We start from the raw sequence: 17,838 nt of genomic DNA on the forward strand, positions 1-17,838 counted from the left end.
GAGACGCAATTACGGACGTACAGCAAAGAAATCATTCCAGTGCTAGACAGTGCAATGTTGGTGGTCACATAAAATGGATCGGTGAACCGGCTGCCGCTCTGGATTGTCCCGGGCAATGGTCCCGTACTGTTGGGGAGGAGCTGGTTAGCTGAGATGAACTGGAAATGGGGGGGATGTACATGCTATGTCATCTGTGGAGCGAAGTGCATGCTCACAGGTCCTACAGCAATTTGAGTCACGATTTCAACCTGGCGTCGGGACGTTCAAAGGTACCAAAGTAATGATATGCATCACCCCGGACGCCAGACCAGTGCACCACAAAGCCAGAGCTGATCGAGAGCTGATGGGGCCCAAATGGCTTGAGGGTACTGTAATAGACAAAGAGGGGAATAGTGTCATTGTGGTTAAACTTAACAATGGGCAGATATGCCGCAAGCATCTGAACCAAGTAAAAAAAAGGTTCAGCACTGAGGAACCTGAGGAAGATCATGAGATGGTATTCCCACAACTGCCAAGGAACGAGCAACAAGAACATTCAGCAGCATGCACAGTCCCTGCGGTCAGCCCGAAATCACCACAGGTGACAGACATGTATACCAAGGCTCAACAACCAGAGCCCCAACTGCGGCGCTCCATGAGAGAGCGCAGACCACCCAAGAGACTTAACCTATGATCCCAATAAGATGTTGAGGGGGAGGTGATGTCATGTATGTAACCTTTATGTAACAACACTGCAATACTGTATATATGTAAGAAATAAACACCTTGACCAGAGGGGGTGAACTTGTGGAAGACACTTCTCACCTGGTCATCCAGGTATATAATAAAGGGAGGTCCCACGCAGGGTCATCATTTCTTGGTCCTGTGAATAAAGGTTCAGGTCATGGAGTGACCTTGTCCATAGAATGTGCCTCGTGTGGATTTGTGGTATTGTGTGAGGACTTTCACCTCCCTCCCCCTGCGCTCTCTCTCGCTCTCCCTCCCCCTGCGCTCTCTCTCGCTCTCCCTCCCCCTGCGCTCTCTCTCGCTCTTCCTCCCCCTGCGCTCTCTCTCGCTCTCCCTCCCCCTGCGCTCTCTCTCGCTCTCCCTTGCTCCCCCGCTCTCTCCCTCTTCCCCGCCTCCCTCCCTCTTCCCCGCTTCCCCCGCTCTCTCTCTCTCTTTTCCCTGCTCCCCCCGCTCTCTTTCTCTTCCCCCCTCCCCACGTTCTCTCTCTCTTCCCCCCCTCCACATGCTCTCTCTCCCTCCCTCTCCCCCCCCCCCCACCGCGGTCTCTCCCTCCCCTGCACTCGCTCTCTCCCTCCCCCCCCCCCTCCCTCCGCTCTCTCTCTCTCTCTCTCTCTCCCCCCTCAGCCCCTTGCTCCCTCCCCCACCCCGCAAGCTCTCGCTCCATCTCCCTCCCTCCGCCCGTTCCCCCCCTGCTCCCTCCCTCAAGCTCTCGCTCTCCCTCACCCCCCCAAGCACTCTCCCTCCCTCCCTCCCTCCCCCCAAGCTCGCTTTCTCCCTCCCTCTCTCCCTCCCCCCAAGCTCGCTCTCTCCCTCCATTTCCCAAAGCACTCTCTCCTACCCTCCCTCCAAGCTCTCTCCCTACCCCTTCCTCCTCCAAACTCTCTCTCCATCCCTTCCTCCCCCACAAAGCTCCCTGTCTCTCTCTCTCACCCCAACCTCCCTGTCTCTCTCTCGCTCCTTCCCTCCCTCCCTCCCCCAAAGCTCACTCGCTCCCGCACTCCCTCCCCCAAAGCTCAGTCCCTCCCTCCCTCCCCCAAAGCTCGCTCTCTCCCTCCCTCCCCAAAAGCTCGCTCCCTCCCTCCCCCAAAGCTCGCTCTCTCTCTCCCTCCCCCAAAGCTCGCTCTCTCCCTCCCTCCCCCAAAGCTCGCTCTCTCCCTCCCCCAAAGCTCGCTCTCCCCCTCCCTCCCCCAAAGCTCGCACTCCCCGTCTCTCCCTCCCCCAAAGCTCGCTCTCTCCCTCCCTCCCCCAAATCTCGCTCTCTCCCCCCCTCCCCCTGCCCCCTCACCCCGCCAAGCTCGCTCTCTCTCCCGTTCTTTCCCCTCAAGCTTCCTCTCTCACTCCCTCCCCCCAAACTTTCTCTCTTTCTCCCTCCCTCCCCTCAAGCTCTCTCCCTCCCTCCCCCCAAGCTCTCTCCCTCCCTCCCCCCAAGCTCTTTCTCTCTCCCTCCCCCCACCAAGCTCTTTCTCTCCCTGCCTCCCTTCAAGCTCTCACTCTGCCTCAGTCTCCCTCCCTCCGTCCAAGCTGATTCTCTCTCCCTCCAACCTCTCTCTCCCCCAAGCTCACTCTCTTCCTCCGCCCAAGCTCTCCCTCTATCTCTCCTTCCCTCTCTGCCCCCAAGCTCTCCCTCTCCCCCTCCCTCCTCCACATGCGCTCTCTCCCTCAAGCTCTCCTTCATTCCCTCTCCCCAAGCTCTCTCTCTCTCTCTCTCTCTCCCTCCCGCCCCCAAGCTCGCTCTCTCCCCCTCCCTCCACCAAACTCACTCTCTCTCCCTCCCTCAAGATCTCTCTCCCTCGCTCCCCCCAAGCTCTCTCCCCCTCCCTCCCTCTCTCCCCCAAGCTCTCTCCCCCTCCCTCCCCCCAAGCTCTCTCCCCCTCCCTCCCCCCAAACTCTCTCCCCCACTCTCCTTCCCCCTCCCCCAAGCTCTCTCCCCCTCCCCAAAGCTCTCTCCCCCTCCCTCCCTCCCCCGCAAAGCTCTCTCCACCTCCCTCCCCCCAAGCTCTCACCCCCTACCTCCCACCCCATAAGCTCCCTCCCAAGCTCTCTCCCCCTCCCTCCCTCCCCCCCAGCTCTCTCCGCCTCCCTCCCCCCTCCCCACCAAAGCTCTCTCCCCCTCCCTCCCCACAAGTTCCCTCCCTCCCAAGCTCTCTCCCCCCAACCCACAAGCTCCCTCCCTCCCTCCCAAGCTCCCTCCTCCTCCCCCCCTCCCCCTCCCTCCTCCCCCCCTCCCCCTCTCTCCCTCCCTCCCCTCCCCTCCCAAGCTCTCTCCCCCTCCCTCCCCCCCCCCACAAGCTCTCTCCCCCTCCCTCCACCCCCAAGCTCCCTCCCCCTCCCTCCAAGCTCTCTCCCCCTCCCTCCCTCCCCCCCCCCCCCAAGCTCTCCCCCCCCACCCCCCAAGCTCTCTCACCCTCCCTCCCCCCAAGCACTCTACCCCCACTCCCTCCCTCCACCCCAAGCTCTTCCCCCACCTCCGCCTCCCCCTCCCCCCTCCCCTCCAAGCTCTCTTCCCCTCCCTCCCTCCAAGCTCTCTCCCCCTCCCTCTCTCCCCCCAAGCTCTCTCCCCCTCCCTCCCTCCCCCCAAGCTCTCTCCCCCTCCCTCCCTCCCCCCAAGCTCTCTCCCCCTCCCTCCCTCCCTCCCCCCCAAGCTCTCTCCCCCTCCCTCCCTCCCCCCAAGCTCTCTCCGCCTCCCTCCCTCCCCCCAAGCTCTCTCTCCCTTCCTCCCCCCAAGCTCTCTCCCCCTCCCTCCCTCCCTCCAAGCTCTCTCCCCCTCCAAGCTCTCTCCCCCTCCAAGCTCTCTCCCCCTCCAAGCTCTCTCCCCCTCCCCCCCTCCAAGCTCTCTCCCCCTCCCTCCCTCCAAGCTCTCTCCCCCTCCCTCCCTCCAAGCTCTCTCCCCCTCCCTCCCTCCAAGCTCTCTCCCCCTCCCTCCCTCCAAGCTCTCTCCCCCTCCCTCCCTCCAAGCTCTCTCCCCCTCCCTCCCTCCAAGCTCTCTCCCCCTCCCTCCCTCCAAGCTCTCTCCCCCTCCCTCCCTCCAAGCTCTCTCCCCCTCCCTCCCTCCAAGCTCTCTCCCCCTCCCTCCCTCCAAGCTCTCTCCCCCTCCCTCCCTCCAAGCTCTCTCTCCCCCTCCCTCCCTCCAAGCTCTCTCCCCCTCCCTCCCTCCAAGCTCTCTCCCCCTCCCTCCCTCCAAGCTCTCTCCCCCTCCCTCCCGCCCTCCCCCCAAGCTCTCTCCCCCTCCCTCCCGCCCTCCCCCCAAGCTCTCTCCCCCTCCCTCCCTCCCCCCAAGCTCTCTCCCCCTCCCTCCCTCCCTCCCAAGCTCTCTCCCCCTCTCCCCCCGTCCCCCCAAGCTCTCTCCCCCTCCCTCCCTCCCCCCCCTCCCCCCAAGCTCTCTCCCCCCCTCCCCCCAAGCTCTCTCCCCCTCCCTCCCTCCCTCCAAGCTCTCTCCCCTCCCTCCCTCCCTCCAAGCTCTCTCCCCCTCCCTCCCTCCCTCTAAGCTCTCTCCCCCTCCCCCCAAGCTCTCTCCCCCTCCCTCCCTCCCCCCAAGCTCTCTCCCCCTAAGCTCTCTCCCCCTCCCTCCCTCCCCCCAAGCTCTCTCCCCCTCCCTCCCTCCAAGCTCTCTCCCCCTCCCTCCCCCCAAGCTCTCTCCCCCTCCCTCCCCTCCCTCCCCCCAAGCTCTCTCCCCCTCCCTCCCGCCCCCCCCCCCAAGCTCTCTCCCCCTCCCTCCCGCCCTCCCCCCCAAGCTCTCTCCCCCTCCCTCCCTCCCCTCCCCCCCAAGCTCTCTCCCCCTCCCTCCCTCCCTCCCCCCAAGCTCTCTCCCCCTCCCTCCCTCTCCCCCCTCCCCCCCCTCCCTCCCCCCAAGCTCTCTCCCCCTCCCTCTCCCCCTCCCCCAAGCTCTCTCCCCCTCCCACCCCCCAAGCTCTCTCCCCCTCCCTCCCCCCAAGCTCTCTCCCCCTCCCTCCCCCCAAGCTCTCTCCCCCTCCCTCCCCCCAAGCTCTCTCCCCCTCCCTCTCCCCAAGCTCTCTCCCCCTCCCTCCCCCCAAGCTCTCTCCCCCTCCCTCCCCCCAAGCTCTCTCCCCCTCCCTCCCCCCAAGCTCTCTCCCCCTCCCTCCCCCCAAGCTCTCTCCCCCTCCCTCCCCCCAAGCTCTCTCCCCCTCCCTCCCCCCAAGCTCTCTCCCCCTCCCTCCCCCCAAGCTCTCTCCCCCTCCCTCCCCCCAAGCTCTCTCCCCCTCCCTCCCCCCAAGCTCTCTCCCCCTCCCTCCCCCCAAGCTCTCTCCCCCTCCCTCCCCCCAAGCTCTCTCCCCCTCCCTCCCCCCAAGCTCTCTCCCCCTCCCTCCCCCCAAGCTCTCTCCCCCTCCCTCCCCCCAAGCTCTCTCCCCCTCCCTCCCCCCAAGCTCTCTCCCCCTCCCTCCCCCCAAGCTCTCTCCCCCTCCCTCCCCCCAAGCTCTCTCCCCCTCCCTCCCCCCAAGCTCTCTCCCCCTCCCTCCCCCCAAGCTCTCACCCCCTCCCTCCCCCCAAGCTCTCTCCCCCTCCCTCCCCCCAAGCTCTCTCCCCCTCCCTCCCCCCAAGCTCTCTCCCCCTCCCTCCCCCCAAGCTCTCTCCCCCTCCCTCCCCCCAAGCTCTCTCCCCCTCCCTCCCCCCAAGCTCTCTCCCCCTCCCTCCCCCCAAGCTCTCTCCCCCTCCCTCCCCCCAAGCTCTCTCCCCCTCCCTCCCCCCAAGCTCTCTCCCCCTCCCTCCCCCCAAGCTCTCTCCCCCTCCCTCCCCCCAAGCTCTCTCCCCCTCCCTCCCCCCAAGCTCTCTCCCCCTCCCTCCCCCCAAGCTCTCTCCCCCTCCCTCCCCCCAAGCTCTCTCCCCCTCCCTCCCCCCAAGCTCTCTCCCCCTCCCTCCCCCCAAGCTCTCTCCCCCTCCCTCCCCCCAAGCTCTCTCCCCCTCCCTCCCCCCAAGCTCTCTCCCCCTCCCTCCCCCCAAGCTCTCTCCCCCTCCCTCCCCCCAAGCTCTCTCCCCCTCCCTCCCCCCAAGCTCTCTCCCCCTCCCTCCCCCCAAGCTCTCTCCCCCTCCCTCCCCCCAAGCTCTCTCCCCCTCCCTCCCCCCAAGCTCTCTCCCCCTCCCTCCCCCCAAGCTCTCTCCCCCCTCCCTCCCCCCAAGCTCTCTCCCCCTCCCTCCCCCCAAGCTCTCTCCCCCTCCCTCCCCCCAAGCTCACTCCCCCTCCCTCCCCCCAAGCTCTCTCCCCCTCCCCCCCAGCTCTCTCCCCCTCCCTCCCCCCAAGCTCTCTCCTCCTCCCTCCCCCCAAGCTCTCTCCCCCTCCCTCCCTCCCCCCAAGCTCTCTCCCCCTCCCTCCCTCCCGCCCCCCAAGCTCTCTCCCCCTCCCTCCCCCCAAGCTCTCTCCCCCTCCCTCCCTCCCCCCAAGCTCTCTCCCCCTCCCTCCCTCCCCCCAAGCTCTCTCCCCCTCCCTCCCTCCAAGCTCTCTCCCCCTCCCTCCCCCCAAGCTCTCTCCCCCTCCCTCCCTCCCCAAAGCTCTCTCCCCCTCCCTCCCCCCAAGCTCGCTCCCCCTCCCTCACCCCAAGCTCTCTCCCCCTCCCTCCCCCCAAGCTCTCTCCCCCTCCCTCCCTCCAAGCCCCCTCACCTTCCCTCCCTACCCCCAAGCTCTCTCTCTTCCCCCACCCCCTCAAGCTCTCTCTCTGTTGCTCTCTTCCCCCCTCCCCAAGCTCTGTCTCTATCCCCACCCCCCGTCCCCCTCACCCCAAAGGTCTCAATTTAGTACAAATAATTACTCCATTGATATATTCACGACCTAAAGCGCATTGCAGCCAATTAAATACTTTTGGTTAATGTCTTACCCAAAAGACATTAACATGTGTAACAGTGCAGTGCTCCTTAAGTCTCTGGATTGGGACTGGAACCCACAAACTTCTGACTCGGGGGCAATAGTGCAATTACTTAGCCATGGCTGGCACTTATATCAAATTAATATTGCCTATTAAGACCACTTAAACTTTTTTTTTTAAATGAAAAGGACATACAATCGGGCTGCAATTATCAAAATGTAGAAGGCTGGAAATTAGTCTAATCAAAATTTTGGCCCACAAGATATTTTCAATTTACTATGAAAGTGGAGAAAAAATAAAATTACCACTAAACTTCAAAATGATAAATTAGGAAACTCTCACTCTCCATCTTGTGTGCCTTTTTGCAAGTTCTCTTTGCTGCCCCAGCTTATGTGTTTTGATTTTCAATCCCTTTTTGTTTACATTACAATCTCTCTTCTCTTTTTCTTACTTCTCTCACTCTCTCCACACACTTCTCATTCCAGCATGTGTCCACCTCATCAGCAACATTCTAAACATCACCCCTAGCTTTCCTGTCTGTCATAGTTTCTTGTTTACATGTTGACTTTGAGGATGTTAAATAGTACCTTAAACCGTATTGTTTTTTTGTTGCTTCAAGTGCAATGCCAGTTGGGAATGGACACTAGTTACAATGAAATGAAAAGGAGCAGCTATACAGTATGAAAATTTTATGCAGGTCAGAAACAGACCAGCGGTTGGTTTGGGCGAACAATGAGTATAAATATAGGCACCACAAAAAGTGTTCGCTGCTGACAGTGGGTTACACAAAATCTTGCATTACAATAGGCACATTGCATTACAATGGCAGAGATTAATGGATGTCAATCATATGGAACAGTTGCCCATTTGTTTACATCCATACTTTGATCTTCCGAGGTTATCCAAAAGGTAAGACCATTTATTTGAATTGTTGTTTCTAATTTGAAAGCATAAAAGCAACTACAAGACCTAGGGTTTAAGTATAAAAGTCAAGTCTAATTCTGCGTCATTGGCAATGGCTGAAATTTGTTCTCAGATGATGTCAAGAGTGACCAAGCATTTCCAATACTATACACATTAAGAAATACAGAAACACAATAGATTAAAATGAGTACCCACCCAGAATTCCTCCTGAAGTGGTTTAATATTACTTAGAAGTACTTCCTCATAGTTTCCGTAGCCTCTGAACACAACAACTGCTGTCACTCCTGAAGGGTGAAGTGCCTTGATGACCGCCCGATAAAACTGCAACAAAAGGGAAGAGATCCGCACTGAAATCAACAAAAATCAAAAAATCTAAGCTGTCCGGACAATCAAACTATAGTAGAGTAGTGAACTATGAATGAAATTTCAGGACCGACATAAGAGTCAATGACAGAGCATTTTAGTGCTCTACCTGCTGTATCATCAGGCCATTAAACTAATATGGATTACCTTTTTTCCATCCATCGACATATGAAGAATTGTAACCCAAAAACTTCAGGTGAGAGATACCAACAAATTTGTAATATAAATACATAAACAAAAGCCAATTGCAAATTTTAAAAAAAATCAAGCATACACTGTAGCACTATTGGAGATTAGAAAAAAAAAATGTCTTCATCCTATGTGGTCTTCCTCATTTAATATTAAAATTCAGCTTTCACAAGCATAAGGCAGTAGTATTCTGAATAAAAATAAAACCAGCCCATTTATGTTCCTAATTAAGGACCAATCTCCTTCAGGGGAGAAATCCAAACAATGTTTATGGAAGGTGAAAGGATGCTACAGATGGCCATCTTAGAAACAGAGCTTAATATAACTACCTGTTAACACCACAGGATGGTGACGATTAAAAGAGACAAGGAGCTTTACAGTTTGGGTTTGCAGGATAAGGAAGAGCTGGAGTAAAGAGATAGCACAAATGTAAGAATTTAGGTTTATGAGGGTATTTAGAGGGATTAGGCATTACAAGATTTAAATGACCCAAAGCTTTTTGGTCGAACTGTTCTGCAAAATACACTGCTTTTGCACTTTCTGTTTGACTTTTGGCAGGTGCAGGATGACATATGATCACAAGTATCCTTGTTATTGCAAAAGCTAATTGTTGCTAGGAGAGGAAAAAGTAGTTTGAGATGTGAAGTTGTCTGCAGTGCATTCTCTCATCTCTCTTCTTTGGGTGTGGGAATGCGCTGAGAGCTTTTGTAATTTGTTGAAATAAAAGAAAATGTACTATTTTTCATCATTAAGCTTTGCTAGATTGCAGTTTAATATTAAGTTTGCGAGTCTATAGTTTTATTATTTTAGTTTTATTTCTCCTCAGTTAGAATGTGAAAAGAAATGTTGAATCTGTTTTAGTTACATTTAGAATTCTTTATTGTCTTCCAAGGTCCATAAGGTGTGCCATCAACTGTAGAAACAGAGAACAAAAATAGAAAAAGCCTGTGCTAAGGCTAAAAAAGATTAGGGAGGCCCAAGGACACAGACCTTGCCTATGATTGGATGAATTTTTCCGTAGTTCCGGTGTTTGGGCGATATATCTTAGAGGGTTTGGGTCATTCTCAATGTAGAAGGGCCAAGGAGGACACCAGACAGGTGTACAAGCATACCTAAGAATCAACAAGAGTTTTGAACAATTTTGAATTGTTCCTCCTAAAGTGCTACTCAGATACTCCATGCATTAAGTCTCACTTATACTGAAATAAAAATCATAACTTACCAATATGGGGTCAGCTTCAAAGGACGAAAAATCTATTACACAATTACATTTTCAACACGAAGATGCAGGAATGAGGAAGTGCGCATGGGACAGTATAAATGTTTTTGCTAAAATTGGGGGAGATGAGATCGGTTATGATTGAGAAGGGAGCAGGGTGGTTGATGCTAAAGGTGAGAGAGGGGCTGCTTATCAGACATGAAGCTTAATCTTGCATTCTATCCAGGAGAGCAAGAGTTTTAGAACAGCCTCCCCCAATAAGATGGCAGTATTCAACAAAACAACTAAATTTTCACTGTCCCTTTGAAGGGCATGGAAAAGATCAAATTATAGTGATTCTGCAAAACGAACGACCGTAATGTGCACCGAAGATGTATAATCTGAACGTTAACAAGCGCAGCATAGCATCAGCTGCAAGAGTGGGAGGGGGTGGCAGTGGTTCTTCATCGAGAGAAAGAACAGAATGAGAGATATAAAGTACAGAACCCTGTAGAAATACTAGGTGGACAGAAAGAGAGTCAGAGGATAAGTCAACAACCACAGCATGGATAAATGAGAGGGGAACAGAGATAGCTCTGAACCATTGCCTTTGTACAATAGCTTCAAATGTGTGCTGAAGGCACTGTGCACTGGCCTTTCATCCCAGCACCTGCAATTGAATTGTACCCAGTCATAAAATGAACGACTTCAGTAAATTTACTTTTATGGCCCTGCTGTCAAGAGAGGGGTGATTGAGAATTTGGTCAATATCGACCCAGTTGTTAATGGGTATGGGTCCAAAGCAGAAATTGCCCATGATTTGGCACTGATTAGCAGCCTAAATTTGGTCAGTATCGATCCAGTTGTTAATGGGTATGGGTCCAAAGCAAAAATTGCCCATAATTTGGCACTGATTAACAGCCTTTCATGGGTTATGGTGGGTACCAAAAGTTCTAACAACAACATGGTCGAAAATTCCCTGGTTTCCCTCTCTCGCCATTCTTAAATAGGCAGACTTTTCTGCCTTACATTTAATTATGCTACATCTGACTTGGGAATGCTTAATGCTAACACTCGACACGCAAAATGCAAACAGATTTCCATTTCCCAGCACCTAAGTGAACACAAAATGTTTTTTTTAAAATCTGCAATCTTCTATCAGTTAAGTAACGTCCAAGACAACCAATCTTACCTTGTTATCTTCCCAATAGAGGGCTAAGCACTGATCTCCTGGTCTCCAATCACTAAATTGTGATTTATTTGATACTGCTGAAGAAAGGTCATCAGTCTCATAAGGTTTTTCCCATGTTCTTTCTGGTTTAATTGGACCAGTTCTTTTCTTTGACCCTGAATCATAAATTCCATTATTGCTCTGAGAATATACAGTAAGCTTTGACTGGCTAGGTTCTGTTGATTTTATAGGTCCCGTTCTTTTTCTCAGAAAGGGGTCTTCTACTTGTCCATTAGATACGTTATATGCATCAACAATTCGTGCATCACAGGTGTTGTCAATGTGTAGACTGAAGTCCCTTCCGTTTTTCATATTGCCAGAGATTCCACTACCTATTATTTGAGATAGTTCCATACTTTTTCGTTCATTGAAAGTACTATAATTATGTCTCTGGTTTTCAAATTTTCCTCTCTGTTGACTGCTGTTATCTGGTTTATCTTTTTGACTCTGACTGCCTTTAAATTCCACTGAACTTGGACCATCTGCTAATTTATTTGTTGGGCTCTGTCCTTTACTCTTTCTAGTTGGCTCATTACCCAAGTGAACTATTTGTTGTCCATGGTCTCTCAGCCTTTCATTTCCAGCATAATGCCTGCTACCTCTTCTCCCATCCTCCATCCACTGGCTGGATCCTGTGGAGTTCTGCCTTTCAGGACCTCTACCCCTCTGTGGACCACTGCTCTCTGATGCTTGTCTGGCCATTAGATTCTCCCTTTGGAAGCGAGGTGGTCTTTCGTGTTTTTGTGACCGATCATTATTCCAGGGTGCATTCTTCTGCTGAAAGCCCTTCATAGCAATACCTTTATCAGTGCTCGAGTGTTGTGGAAGTTGCACTTTTGACTCTAAGAAACAAATACAAACAACTAAGTATGACTAAAGTTACTTTAAAAAAAAATTATACTTATTTTGACACTGTAAAAATCATCAACATAGAAAATATACCACTGAAAACTTCTGTACTATTTCAGGACTCTCTCTCTTGCTTCCTCCCACCCTCCCCAAAATACACAATAAAAATATGAACTTAAATGTTTAACCCTTCAGTTTCACATAAGAGACTTCACATTTTATTACTTCAGTAAGAATCTATAGTGTGTCAGGTTTGTGGCCATTTTAAAAAGTCTTCTGCAAACTGAACTTTAACGTAAATTCTCCACTGATTTGATTTCGATGTTGGAGGGAATCCACGTCACTGGCTAATATACACTTCAAAGGCAGATGACTCATGCTATTTAGGTGGACTCAACAAGTGACATAAGACTCAGCCCACCAGGTGATAAGAACATTTAGTACTGATCATTGGGCTACAATAGAAATAATTAATATTGATCACTGGATTATAACATGCCCAGTCTAGTTTCTGTATTAGGATAGAAGGCCCTTGAAGAACTATTAACTGTGATGCTCTGTCCAATTTAGGGTGGAAGGAGGTGTCAAAGGATGAGCATGTTTGCCAGGTGTTCGGCAATGTTTTGTGATAAAGGTGGTGAATGACCTCAGGCTCGTACCCAGGCAGTTTCCTCGATAACAATAACATTTACTTTCATTGACCAGTCTATCACTACAAAAAGTGTTTTACAATGGGTCAACTTAGATTCATCGAGTGTTACAGTGGTCTCATTTTCTTTCATCACCATTTTTGACTGATTGTGAAGGATACCTTTAGATACTCCCTCGTCACTGTTTAAACGACAAAGCAAAAAGGAGATATAACTATTGCCCATACCCAAGCTTGAGTGAATCTCCCATTTCATCAGGCAGTTGAACAAAATGGGATTAGTGATAGTGTTAGGAACGAGAAACAAATTTGAGCACCACTACGGCTAAATTTAAACATGTCCAAACAATAATCCTACATTAAATTAATGGCACTCAGCCAGACAGGATAATTTTCATTCAACGGTAACAGATAGTCCTGTACAAAATTTCTAATGCGTGCAAATTCGATATTAAACATAACAGTGCATATTCAATATTAAACATTAAACTTTTTTGCATAATGACCAAGAAATGCATATTTTAATTCCATTCATTCAATAAAAAATTCACACAAATTCACCTTAATGAAACTTTAAGAGCTGGATTTTGCTGGCACTCAGAAGGCGGGTTCAGGGGTGGGTCTGCTGTCAAAATCTAAAAGATTGACAGCGGGGCAGTATCCTGCTCTGAACCCACCTCCTTGCAAGTTTCCCAAATGCTGGCTCTGACTGCGTTTTGCAGACCCGGCACTAAGCAGCAGGTGAGCCAATTCAAATACTTCAGAGGGTGTTTAAAGGTATTTAAGCAGCATTTACCAACTACCAATCATTTTTCCAACTTTTTCACGAGGTTCCCGTCGCTCGGGGATCACTTCATGTTCAGTATGTCGGGTTTTCAGTGGCTCTCCATTGCTTTGAATAGGTAACAGCTGCAAAACTGGTATAAAAGCTACCATTTCACAGCTGTTCACTTTTCAATGTTCGAAGCTGGAGCCTTCAGGATTTGGAATACACTTTTCAGCTTATGAAGGTTGGAAGTGTTTGGTGTATGCTCTCTATCCACTGACAGATCGCTTCTGTCATCTCAACTTCATCTGCCATCTATTCCATCAGCATCAGTGCTCTTGAAAAAAATCTCACCCTGGTCCTCAGAATCCACCACTATCAGTCCCAACAGCACCAGGCACACCAGCAATGCCAATACCAACCATATCCATAATCACCTTATGCTGCACAGGACACAGGACATCAGCACCCGAGCACATTGCTGCCCGGGATGCCAGGGTTGGCTTCACCATGGCCAGATTTATTTCACTTGACGGTGTACTCCTTGGCTGCCACATGATGCGCCAGGTTGGCACCACCCCACACCAACACCAAAAAGCATCCTCACAATGCCCAAGCCATTCCTTTCATACTCATCACCGTTTGGGGGGAGGGGGGGAATACCGTTAGGTCTCACCAGTCACTACATCTCACTAAGTCACTTCCAAAGGAGCAGACAATTCTGTACAAGAAGGCAAAGTGTTGAAAATAAAGATTTCAATGTTTGACAGCACATTAACAGAAACTTTACATGAACATTGGCTGAAACACCCACGTGCCGACCCTTGTATGTTGTTAGTTGGTATCATTGGGCAAGGATGAGGGCGAGTGTGAGGGGTGGCTACTGAGATGGGAATATGATAATGTAGATAGAGACAGATGGGTGGAAGTACAAATTAAGTTGGTGAGTAAGGATGTGCAGGAGTAGGGTCGGGAGGCAGCGTGACGGGGATGTAATGAGTGGCACAGCAGGATGAGGTTGAGTGTGGCTTTGCGGTAACGTTTCATGATCTACTGAGATTATTGAAAGGTTTGCACAGCCTCCTGACGACATCCATGTTTGTGCCCTCCTGTACAACGTGCAACCAGGCTCCATTGGTGTCCTGCGGAGGTCTCTTCTGCTCATTGGAAGTATTAACAGTGTAGCAGGGGTTATATTTTCTTCAACCCATCATCTTCACCCATGCCACAACCTCCGTACCCTTTCACTGATTTCCACCCCCTCCTCAGCCACTGTCTCAAGTTGAACCACACGGATGCGAACTATTGGCATCCTATTCGACTCCATATCCGTTCAAGATGGCCACCAGGGTGGCAGCTCCCTGGGGAGCTCCCCAGACAAAACAAATTTAACCTTACAATCTTGCGCCATCCGACAAGCTTTCACTCTCAACCTCTCCCCTCCCATGTCTAAACTTTCCCAAGCCTTAATAAACCCTAATAGGGGGTACATTTTCTTAAACTTTTACCTTAAACCTTAATCCTCCAATCCCCATAAATTCGGATCTACCTCGGGCGTGAACCTTCCCTCCTAAACTCCACTCCACTCATCGATGACGACGACGACCGAGCCTCCTGCAGCAGCAACCTGGACCTCTTCCCTCCTTCGGCAACCTTCTCCGGTGACCTCCTCCTTCGACATCGACTCAGCTGCCCCACCCGATCCTGAATCCTCGACGACACCCGGTGAACCAGGTGAGCTTCCGACCAGGTGATCGGGCCCCTCCAACAGCGATCGGGCCTCCGCCCCTCCGATGACGATCGGGCCCATTCCCAACGACAACCAGGCCACTTCTAGCAGCGATCGGTCCTCCTCCTTCAATGGCGGCTGGACCTCATCTCCTCAACGGTGATCGGGACTCTTCCCCTTCAGCGACAACTGGGCCTCTCCTTCCCCGCCGATGACCATGCCTCTTCTCCCCCAGCACGTGGTGAGTACCATGGTTGTGACCACCCTGACCTTCCACAATGAACTCCAGCGGACCGCTGACCCGCTCAATGCCTGCCCCCAACAAGCAGCAGACTACCTACCATCAAGGGTGCCATTCAGCACCGAGCTTGCGGCCTACATCTCGCCGTAGGCAACTAGGCTCATACAGCAGTGCTTGGTCTCCAGTCGTCTTGGACCCCTTGCCACTGGACCAAGACCTTGCTCGGCTAAGTCAGTGAGGTGGTCGGTGTGCAACGACCACCCCACGTTAAAAGAACTCACACACAGGCATCTTCCACTCATCTAATATGAAGTTCGGGACCTGGAACGTCAGGACCCGAAAGGACAACTCCAACAGCGACAGGCCGGAATGCCGCACTGCCATAGTTGCCCGGGAACTTAGACGCTTCGACATCGACATCGCCGCCCTAAGTGAGACCCAACGGGCAGGGGAAGGCCAGCTCAAGGAACATGGTGGAGGTTATACCTTTTTCTGGAAAGGAAAACCAGAGGAAGAATGCCGCCTTCATGGAGTCAGCTTCGCTGTCAAAAATGAACTGGTCGGCCGCCTCAAAGACTCCCCCCTGCGGGGTTAACGAACGCCTCATGACCCTTCGCCTTACTCTATCCCGGAACCAACGCGCCACAGTCATCAATGTGTATGCCCCAACACTCGATGCAACGGATGAGGCTAAAGAGGGTTTTTAGTCCAACCTCGAGACATCTCTGTCCTGCGTCCCCACGGGCGACAAATTGATCCTCCTAGGTGACCTTAATGCCAGGGTCGGCAAAGACACAGCCCTCTGGGGAGGCGTGATTGACAGAGAGGGGATAGGGAAATCCAACTTCAACGGCACCCTACTCCTGACAAAATGTCTAGAACACAAACGCATCGCCAACACCCTGTTCCGCCAGAAGGACAAATACAAGGAATCGTGGCAACACCCTCGCTCCAAACACTGGCACCAGCTGGACTAAGTCATCATCCAAGCCAGGGATCGCAAGGATGTGCGCATCACCCGCGCCATGACAGGAGCTGACGACTGCTGGACGGACCATCGCCTAATCCGATTCATCATCAATACTAACACAAAGGCCCAAAGCAGAGGGGATAGCAGAAGCAATGCCGCAAAAAATTTAATACCGGGGCACTTAAAAGACCCAGCTTAGAGAGCCCGATACAGCCAGCACCTCACAGCCAATCTAGCGTGCCTTGATGACCCAGAGATGCTCAATGCCCACAGCGCTTGGTCTGCCCTCCAGGCTTCCATAACCAGTGCCTGTGAAAAGACACTTGGTTACTCAACCAGAGGACACCAGAACTGCTTTGATGAAAATGATCAGGGGATCCAAGAACTAATAGATCATAGCGCAGAGCATTTGAGAGCCTCAAGCAACAACCGAACTCGGGAGCTACAAACAATGTTACAGACAGCTCAAGGCTGAAGTCCAACAAAAAGCCCGGGACCTAAAGAACAGGTGGTGGATGGAGAAAGTGCAGGTGATACAACAACTAGCCGACAGCCACGACATGCGAGGATTCTTCATTGCAGTCAAGGACACCTACGGTACAAACTTCCAAGGCCCCACCCCACTCCTGGCCAAGAACGGGGAAACACTCATCAAGGACACAGAGGCTGCCAGGGCCCACTTGAAGGAGCACTTTGAAGACCTCCTCAATCGAGACTCTGCCTTTGACTCGAATGTTCTCAACTCCATCCCGCAGCGTGCAACCCGCCAACACCTCAGTGAAACTCCAACGTTGCACGAGGTAGGCAAAGCCATAAAACAGCTCAAGAATAACAAGGCTACTGGTGCAGATGGAATCCCTGCTGAGGCGCTAAAATATGGTGGAGAGGCGCTGTTGGCACGGATACATGAACTCATCTCTCTCATTTGGAGGGAGGAGAGCATGCCGGGAGATCTCAGATATGCAGTGATCGTGTCCATTTTTTAAAAAGGGGAACAAATCCGACTGCGGCAACTACAGGGGAATCTCCCTGCTATCAATCACTGGAAAGGTTGTCACTCGAGTTCTCCTCAACCGTCTTCTCCCTGTGACCGAGGAGCTCCTCCCGGAGTCACAGTGCAGATTTCGTCCCCAATGGGGAACAACGGACATGATCTTTGCAGCACGACTACTGCAGGAAAAATGCAGGGAGCAGCGCCAGCCCTTATACATGGCCTTTTTCGATGTTACAAAGGCCTTTGACACTGTCGAATGTGAGGGCTTCTGGAGCATCCTCCTCCATTTTGGATGCCACCAAAAGTTTGTCAACATCCTTTGACTGCACCACGACAGCATGCAGGCCATGATCCTTCCCAGCGGATCCATTACAGACCCATTCCACGTCCGGACCGGGGTCAAACAGGGCTGCGTCATCGCTGCAACCCTCTTCTCAATCTTCCTCGCTGCCATGCTCCACCTCACTGTCAACAAGCTCCCCGCTGGGGTGGAACTAAGCTACAGAACCAGTGGGAAGCTGTTTAACCCACGCCGCCTCCAGGCCAGGTCCAAGATCACCCAAACCTCTGTCGTTGAAGTGTGCGCACATTCTGAGGCTGGACTCCAGGGTATAGTCGATGTATTCACCGAGGCATATGAAAGCATGGGTCTTACACCTAACATCCGTAAGACAAAGGTCCTCCACCAGCCTGTCATCACTGCACAGCACTGCGCCCCAGTCATCAGGAATCACAGCGCGGCCCTCGACAACGTGGACCACTTCCCATACCTCGGGAGCCTCGTCAATAAAGGCAGACATTGATGCGGAGATTCAACATCGCCTCCAGTGCAGCCTTCCGCCGCCTAAGGAAAAGAGTGTTCGAAGACCAGGCCCTCAAACCTACCACCAAGCTCATGGTCTACAGAGCTGTAGTAATACCCGCCCTCCTGTATGGATCAGAGACATGGACGATGTACAGAAGACACATCAAGTCGCTGGAGATACATCACCAACGATGTCTTCGCAAGATCCTGCAAATCCCCTGGGAGGACAGACGCACCAACATCAGCGTCCTCGCCCAGGCTAACATCCCCAGCATTGAAGCACTAACCACACTCAATCAGCTTCGCTGAGCAGGCCAATTGCTCTACGCGGAGCTCCTTCATGGCAAGCAAGCCAAAGGTGGGCAGCGGAAACGTTACAAGGACACCCTCA

At 52.4% G+C, this 17,838-nt stretch overlaps 1 protein-coding gene across 1 annotated transcript in view; it reads right to left on the reverse strand.

Moving 5' to 3' along the window:
• tdrd3 (tudor domain containing 3) overlaps positions 1-17,838 on the reverse strand; it is a 183,378-nt gene that overhangs the window by 28,444 nt on the left and 137,096 nt on the right. The window contains exons 11-12 of the mRNA XM_070874000.1: positions 10,406-11,286; positions 7,659-7,784 (exon numbers count right to left, since the gene is read on the reverse strand). Of these exons, the coding sequence (XP_070730101.1) occupies positions 7,659-7,784; positions 10,406-11,286 (1,007 nt within the window). The remainder of the gene's footprint in view (positions 1-7,658; positions 7,785-10,405; positions 11,287-17,838) is intronic.

Source organism: Pristiophorus japonicus, unplaced genomic scaffold, assembly GCF_044704955.1.
Source record: "Pristiophorus japonicus isolate sPriJap1 unplaced genomic scaffold, sPriJap1.hap1 HAP1_SCAFFOLD_635, whole genome shotgun sequence".
Lineage (NCBI taxonomy): Eukaryota > Metazoa > Chordata > Chondrichthyes > Pristiophoridae > Pristiophorus > Pristiophorus japonicus.